Source organism: Boleophthalmus pectinirostris, unplaced genomic scaffold (assembly GCF_026225935.1).
Source record: "Boleophthalmus pectinirostris isolate CB_2022bp ecotype Guang Dong unplaced genomic scaffold, ASM2622593v1 HiC_scaffold_723, whole genome shotgun sequence".
In the NCBI taxonomy this organism is placed as follows: domain Eukaryota; kingdom Metazoa; phylum Chordata; class Actinopteri; order Gobiiformes; family Gobiidae; genus Boleophthalmus; species Boleophthalmus pectinirostris.
Window position 1 is genome coordinate 7,271 of NW_026571483.1, and position 8,730 is coordinate 16,000.

The window sequence follows — 8,730 nt, forward strand, 5'->3', positions numbered from 1 at the left end:
TAGGGTACACGACTCTGGGAAATCCAAATCTGCCAGATCTTTTCTTAAGAAGTTGCTGAAGAACCCGGGACTGTGCTTCCAACCCATGGGCATTCTTCTGTATGAATAAACTTTGTTTCCGTGTCTGAAGGCAAAGTATTTCTGGGATGAGGCGTCCAAGTTGATAGTAAAAAATGCATTGGCCAGATCGATCACAGTATAAAAAACAATGTTCTGGAGAAAGATTATTTAAAGTTAGATATGGATCTGGCACTGGATATGATTCTCCTGCTGTTATCTCGTTGAGTGGACGAAAATCTTGGACCATCCTCCAGTTTTGCAGATCTGATTTCTTCACTGGAAAAAGTGGTGTGTTATAGTCTGATTCTGTTTCATATATCACTCCAGATTCTAGTAATCCGTTGATAGTCTCTTGAATCCCAGCTACTTGGTCTTCTCTAAGTGGATATTGAGGATGATATATTGGTTTGTCGGTGGTAAGTTGCACTTTAACGGTATGCCTTGTCTGACCCACATCGTTCGGGTGTGTCATCCAGATGTTTGATGGTACTTGTGCAAGGTACTTCTCAGTATCCGGATGGTTTTCAGAAGTTCGTTGTCTAGTTTGTTTGGATGTTCTTGTGTTATCTTCAGAACCTTGGGGTAGTACCACTCTGAACATCTGGTGTTGTGAGTTGTAGAAAACACCTTCGACTTCAGTGGCCTCATATTGTAGACTTGAGGCGAGCTTGACCATCGGGCCAAGTTGTCTTGATGTGTGATGTCTTGAGATAGCGAGCGTCACGTGAGGTGCTCCTTCTTCACTCCCCATGAAATATGGTTTCAACTCTTCTGGGAGGGAGACTGCAAGTGCCATACCTTGGGGGCCCAGATAGAGGCATGAATAGCTTACTTGAAAAGTTTGTCTGTCGACTTTCTGCCATTGTTCATCATAGACGTCGTCTTCCAATGTTGAGTAGTGTAAAGTGACATGCAAGGGGTCCAGAGGTTCACTGAGTGGATATAACGATCTTGCCCATGTCTTGTAGTTCTGCCACAATGCTGATGCAGTGTTTCCTTTTTCTGGATCTGTGAGTACTTGGGTCCAATAAATTGTGACTTGCGACTTTAAATCTTGGACGACATCTGGAGAAAGGTACAGAATCTCAGCAGTTTTGCACGTAGTCACATTTTTAAGCATCTTGAGTGTTTCACATCTGTCGAATACTTTATGACCTTCTGGGCAGAAAATAACAGATAATGATAATTTGCACATCAAATCTCTTCCGCATATGGAGATATTGCAATCTGGCAAATATAAAAATTCATGTTCAACTGTTTGTTCTTTCATTGTTACTGCCAATGGTTCAGTAAACGTTTTAACTTCTGGATCTCCCACACAGCCAGCTATGGACATAGTCTTCGATGAGAGTGGAAATTTCTGACGTATACAGGATACTGTAGCTCCTGAATCCACCAAAAATTTAATCTTCTGTCCATTTATCTTCAAGACCACCATTGGTTCGCTGTTCCATGGTTTCAGCGAATGGTCTGAATGTGGGCCTCTTCAACAATCATTATATTCATTCAAACATTCCATGAAAGTCTCCTCCTCCTTGATATTGATTTCCGACATTCATTATTCTTCCATTTGGTGCTGGGGGCAATGGAACAGCTGTTTGTCGTGGCATCCCGACTGGTGCATTGTATGATGGCATCGTTGGTTGCATGAATTGCTGTTGGTTGTAACCCCGCATTGGTTGCATGTGTTGTTGAAAATGGTTTGGTCCTTGTCTTGGTCTTTGTGCAGTTGCAGGACAGTCTTTTCTCCAGTGTCCTATTCCTTGACATGCGAAGCATCGATCATTTAGTCTTGAGTTATTTATGTTAATTGTCCCCTTGTTTTTTCCAGGGTATCTTGGGCCTCCTTGATTCCTTGCTTGAGGGCCGTTGTAGATAGTGACATTTGGTATCTGCATGGGTTGACCTTGCTGGGTATTAGGTGTCATTGTTGTTTCTTGTGGTTGTTGAGATTTCATCACCATCTTGATTGCAGTGACTAGTTGTTCTGTGATAGGTGATATGTCGTCTTCAGGTGTTTCTGGCTGTATTTTCATCACTTTCGAATTCTTCTCCTTCTTCTTCTCTTTGAGTTCATCTTGATATTTTTGTAATTGTAACTTTGCAGTGGCCAGCTCCAGTTCTTGTTTCTTTTCTTCAATCTCCTTCTTATCTTTCTGCCACTTGTTTACCTGATGGTTGCAGTGTGCATCAAATTCATCTTCAGGTTTGCTGTACAGTCCCATTATATTTTGTAAGGCTTCTTGTACTGACTTAGGCATGCCTTTTACCAGAGTAGAACGAAACATGACTGACATGCCGGTTCCAACTTCAATTGGTTCCCCCGTGACATCATGGTACAGGTTGGTGCCACGCTGTTTGTAACTGTAATAATCTTCGTTATCTCGCATCTGCATAGACAGCAACTCATCAGTGACAATACATGGAAATCTTGTCCTGAGTTCTCCTTCTAAGGCGTCACGAAAGATATGAATGGCGAGGTTATTCTGTAGTTGTACTCTTATTCTTCCTTCTATAGCTCTTTTGATATTTCCAGCGACTGTTTCATCAGCAGCTTCGATTAGAGCAGCTTGTATGTCTCCCCAACACAGTTTATCTCCAGCCGTTTGTTTCAGGAGAGCTCTCATCCATGGTACGCCACCTTTGGTCAACTTTGGCAGTGTAAGCATCAGAGCACTCCAGTCCTTTAGTGAGAATGGCTGGTATACAATTTGTTGACCATCCATCCTTATGGGGTAGACAGCTGCAGGTTCTTCTTGTCTCCGTAGTGTAGGGTCGATGATTCCATTGATTTGTGCCTCCTCATATTCCGTGTTGTCAACCAGTCCACTGAATAATCCTGTGACTTGAAAGGCTTCGTTATTTTGTTTTGTTAAGACTTCTGCCGTAGCTCCCCTTGTTTCATTCTCCTTAGTCCTTGAAAGCAAACTTCTGCTTGTTCCCACTGTTATTTCCTTGTCAAGATTCATTGATGTCTTCCTGGCGTCTTGATGTATCATGTCTTGCTTTCTCATGTGTCTTTCATTTTGTTCTTCGTCATCATGTTGGCTCATCTTCTTTTCAACTTCCATAATTTGAGTCAATGCAGACATTTGGTTTTGAAGTGACTCTATTTGTAGTTCTAACTGTCTTGAGGGTGCTTCAACTGGTGTTAATGCCAACTCTCCTCCATGTACTTTATGAGTTATCTGCGGAGTAAACAATGTCACTCGATCTGATGACCTCATTGAAGCAGGGGTTGTTCTAGGTTTTGAACTTTTGCTGGTGATTCTTTGATATGGTGGAGGAGCAATCTTCTTTGTCATCTTATGATGGTGTCTCTCATTATCTGATGATAAGCTTGCTGCATATGATAATGTCTTCTTGAGTCGGGGTATTTCGTCTGTATTGTCTGCTCTGCTCATGCTGTGTGACCTTTGTCTCCTGTTAAATTCTTTATTCAACATCTCGTCTTCTTCCTCATTTTCGGATTCTTCAGATCCTTCCCAGGAATCTCTGCTTTTGGAACGCGTGTGATATTTGTGTGATGGTTTGTCTTCTTTATAAATTGGGGTATAATCTCGTTGGTCCTTTAAAAGTTTCTTTTAGAAGTTCTTCCTTCACAATCGCTTCCTTCTCGCTTTGCTTGAGAACTAGAACGGAGGACAATTCTCTCATCTCTTGTCTCTCTTTCAATTCTTTTGCCCATTTCTGCATCTTCATCGCCAGTCTCATCTCCTTCTCGCACTTCTGTATTTTAAGTTGAGTTATTTTCCTTTTTATAAGATTATTAGCAGGTTTAGATCTGTACTGTTTGATTTTGTCTTTGTAGTAACTCTTGATGAACTTCCATTGTTCCTCTGTGGGGGCTATTGCATCTTTTCCTCCATGTACCATCCCCTTCCTTATATATTTCTTGAGGACATTTCGGACAGTAGATAGACGTGTTTGGGCTTTCTTCGGGTTAGCTTCTTCTTCCAGCACCTTTTTAATCCAGAACTCTTTAAGCTGTTTTAATGTTATAAATTGGGACATTGTGATATTTTAGTGTTATTTTTTTCAGCTACTATTTATTACAAATTGGATATTGTAAAAAAATTATTTATTTTTTGTAGGGCGGGTTATTATCTAGTCTTATTATTATTTTTTCTGTCTGTTCTTTCCTTTTTTTTAAAAAATCTTAATAGTAAATTGTTTTAGAATAATTTGCTTCCTTGCGATTCCTCTTCTTTAGTTTTTCTTTTGTGAATTATCTAACTTTTACAGTCTACCTGTAGGCACTAGGGGCTATTTGATCTCGAAGGGCTTATCCCACGCGCTCACTTCCTGTCCTTAGACCGATTTCTAAAAAGAAAAACAAGTTTAATTCAGATAATATTGGAAGTACAGCTTTGATTAGGATTATGTATTTACAATTTATTTTTTGACAATTCTAGCATTGTCCTCTAATAGCAGTTTTATTTTGCAACCCTTAATTAATTTTTTCCATAATATCTAATTGCAGGATGTTAAACTCAAAATGTCCTTATTGTTTTGTTTTTTTTGTTTTTGAGAAATACTCAGTATGAAATAGTAATTCATGTAGAGCTATTTTAACGCAAACTCTTATAGAAAATGTATATTAAAAATAACACTAGAATTAGGATTTTGAGCAAAAGACAGATTTGGAGTGGCAGACTAAACCAGGGCAGAACCAGGAATAAACCAAAACCAAAGCAGAACTAAACCAGGACTAAAGTAGAAATAATGCAGGGCCAGGACAATGATAGATTGTAATCAAAACAAAACTAAACCAGAGCCAAATCAATACCAGCCCAAACAAGCTTTAAAACAGTGTTGGTCTATGATTAAAGTAGGTCTTACTCAGAAATAAACCAGGACTAGACCAGGTCCAACCAAGAACCAAGCCAGGTCTAATCCATTCATACGTCATTTTCCAACACTAGATTAAATTTGAAAACCAGCTCTGAACTAAAAATAAATCAGACCTAAACCAGGATCAACCCAGAACTAGACCAGGATTGAATCGGGACTGACTGCAGTTGTGTTATCATTTGCCCTTTGACTCCCTCAGAGCTGGATCGATGCCAGAACTAGACCTGGACTTGAACCAGGACTAGACTAGGGCTGCACCGGGACTAAATCAGGTCCAAAACACTGGTCCTGTCTGCTCCTCCAAATCTAGAATCCACAACATCTAAATCTGATCCAACGTAAGCTTACAAAAACATGAATTTATTTTGACGGTAATCATTAAGTGACAACATTTCAAGCAAATAAGCTTCTGTTATGAGCCACATCAATTGAAGAAGCTTCTAAACTGTATATAAAATAAAACAGAGTACACAGAGCAGGGCTAATGTTAGATCTGTGAAGTAAGAATACATTAAAGGGGTAGCAAATTATGGAGCGTAACAGTTTAGACAGCTCAAAAAATATATAAATTTTATGAGAAAATACCGAAGTAGAGATTTTGATTAATTTTGACAACTATAACTATTTCAACGCAAAATAACAAATATCTTTTGGTCACACTTTAAATTAGGGTGCACCCCTCAGTCATTCAATAAACATCTGCACATTTTCCTGCTACATCATTCACAACTCTTTCAGCCCCAACACTCTTGAGAAATAAAATGTTAAACTTAACAAAAATGTTCCATCAGTTAATGTCACACAAGCCTGTTGTTTATTAATGTGAAAGAACTTTATCAGTTTAATTGTGAAAACAGGTTATCCATAAATTAAAAGCAATAATGTCAATTTGATTCAAAATAATGTTGCTTTAAAACTACTCAAAGCTTCTCTTTTTAACAATTATCATTGATTAATATATTAATTGTTTTAGAATTTTTTCAACAATATTGTATATTTAAACTATAAATCGTACATTAAAGCTACAGGCAATTTTAATCAACATTAAATTAACAATACGAGGTTAGAATTTTAAGGAAAACAAGCAAACACAAAATAGGTTATAGTTACTCTATACCCTAAATGCAATTAAACATAATTAAATTTGAATAACCTTGTACTTCTCAAAAGTGTATCCATGCCTCATTACACATTTCGCATATCATCATCCCTACTTACTTAATTCCTACTTCATTTCTGCTGAACCCACTTCACACACCTTCATACCGACTTGCTTATTTCCATGATACATCACACCCTCAGTCATTCCACACTTCTCCAGCACACGTCGCACCTCCCTCTCATCAACTTTTCTGAATTCCCATAAACTCGTATTATACACCGCATACCCTCTTATCAACTTACTAATTCTTTCTGCCGTCCTCGCCTCCCAGGCCTCACACACTCTTAACCTTTCCGCGTACATACTCTTAGCTTCCCTGTGTACACACGCTAACCTCCCCGTATACACACGCTAACCTCTCCGCTTATGCACGCTATAAGTCGCTCACCATATGCAACAAACACAGACAGGAAAACACATACAAAATATCACAGCAGCAACAGCACAGCAAACAAAAACCGCACACAAATTTGCCATTTTCAGCCATGCCAACCAAAGAGCATAATGTCAGTGCACCCCCAAAAAAATGTCACCAAAGAATTTTAAATATAATCTCTATAGTCTATCTGCAAAGGTGGACAACTCCAATATATTTAGTATAATCTCACTGGCCAAATATGGTTATTGTTTAATCTTTTTTGTTCCAAAAATTACCCAGTTAAACTTCTAAGCTGCCCTCATCTATTATTTCCTCATCCCAACTAGATACAGAAGCAAAATCAGGATGGTGTGATAACGTAAATCTATCTAAATCTCGCTCTCCGTTTATAACAAACTTTGGCAAACATATGCATAAAATCACAGCAATAATTAATATGCTAATTAAAATCAGAAAAACAAAAATTAAGGCAGTTAAAGCGTAGCCAAAACTCCTTCCCACCATACTTTTTAACATGTCATATTCTCCTTGTAAGTCCTTTAATATTTCAGTGGTATAATTAATGGGACATACATTTCTTGTTATATTTTCAGACAACCCTTTCAATAGTTCACTTCTTAATTTATTAGTTATAGTGTCCAAATATGCATCTTGCATGTACATTGGGTTATGACCTGTTCCTACCGTAGACGTAATTTTCTCCATGAAAGTACTAATTTTATTTTTTATCGACTGGATATCAAACAGACTTGTTATATCTGATCCATTAAAGGCAGTCGATAAGTCATAAAAAAATTCATCTGTCGTATTACGTGCGAACGTAGCATTTAGTGTTACAAATTGTGGAGGTAGGTCAGTTACAGTTTTAAAGGTGACGGTAGAAGTACTTCTTTCAGTTGATGGGTTTGTAGGTTCGACAGTTACAAATTCAGGTGTTGTGGATAATATTTCGATCATTTGAGATTCTAAATCTGCTTTCACTAGTTTTAATCTTATGGGAAATGGCATGACATTTATTTTAGACGCGCTCTCCTCTGTGTCTGTCTCTGACGTGGTTACAAAATTCAATTTCTGTGGTGACACTTTCTATATTTACCTTAGTAGTAGTGTTTACAGCGTATATACTTGTATTATTTTTGCAAATATTTTCAATGTGTGTCTCTGTTTTTCCTTGGGGTATGGACACACACACACATCCCATTTTGGCTTCTTTCGGTCTTTTATTCCACGTACACTGGAAGTTAATGTCGGTATTGTCATTTTGGGGATGTTTGATAACGCTTACAGAGTCACACTCTTCTGAAAAAGCACCGTAATGAGGAGAGTAAGTCGCAATCACTTCCTTTTTACCTGTTAAGTTTACTACATCGATATCCTCTGCTCCGCAGGAGATATATAACACCCCAATAAGTTGTATCGATCCGTAATTTATCTTACAATGACAAGAGCTTTTGTGCTTATTTTGACTATAACTTAGTTCTACTGACTTAGCACTTATAATAAAAATCTGGGTAGTCAGTAACCCTAACAAACATAGCATTTGTCTCATTTTTTTTATTTATTTTCACAGCACTGCTTCTTTACTTAATGTTACTTCTTAGTCTCTTTTTCTTACGTGTTCTAGTTTATTTTTGTTTTTTATTTTTTGTTTCTCTTTTACTTTCTTTTATTTTTTGTGCGCAACCTGTTTTATTCTTTTTATTCTAAACTTAATTAAAAAGTTTAGTTTTTATTTTCTGTGTAAAGTTTTTTAACCACAGACATAGTTTTCTTATAAAAGCTTTTCCTTTTCTCTCGTGCAAAGCCTAACACGGCACTTTTGTAATTACTAACTTTGTTAATTATGCTTTACCTTATTTAAAGCCTAAAACATACTATTATTGGGTTTTTTAGATTCACCAACTTTTTTTTTCCGTGAAGTTATACACGATTCCTGGCTTTAAAGCCACCTATTCTACTAACACTCAATTATCTATCAATTACTAATTTTTTACAGTTCTTTAGAATTAACACATAATTAAAATAACACAAAAGTCCCAAAAGCAAAATCACTTTTTCTTTTTGTTTTTAACTACCAAATAGACAGAGTTCTGGAGAAAAAGGTCGCTGTCATACCTTCTTTGTTGAACGCGTTCTTCTGTGATGTTCTTTTCAGGAAATTTGTGGGAGACTGGTGTATTGATTTTGCTGCGTCTAATCTAGGTCACGTCTGGGTGACGTCATCACGTCGGCGGTCACCAAATTGTCAGTTTCCCCAGACGTGACATGCAAGTAA

At 37.5% G+C, this 8,730-nt stretch overlaps 1 protein-coding gene across 1 annotated transcript; it reads right to left on the bottom strand.

Moving 5' to 3' along the window:
- Nucleotides 1-264: 264 nt before the first annotated feature.
- On the bottom strand, nucleotides 265-8,617 carry LOC129412234 (uncharacterized). The gene is made up of 2 exons (XM_055165382.1): nucleotides 8,571-8,617; nucleotides 265-4,383 (listed from the first exon to the last, which is right to left on the bottom strand). Exon 2 carries the CDS (start codon nucleotides 3,504-3,506, stop codon nucleotides 1,563-1,565), a length of 1,944 nt encoding a protein of 647 aa, XP_055021357.1. The 5' UTR covers nucleotides 3,507-4,383; nucleotides 8,571-8,617; the 3' UTR covers nucleotides 265-1,562.
- Between the last annotated feature and the right edge of the window lie 113 nt (nucleotides 8,618-8,730).

Excerpts from the sequence above, each read along its gene's own strand:
- LOC129412234 (XM_055165382.1), bottom strand. The coding sequence starts at position 3,506 with ATGTTGAATAAAGAATTTAACAGGAGACAAAGGTCACACAGCATGAGC.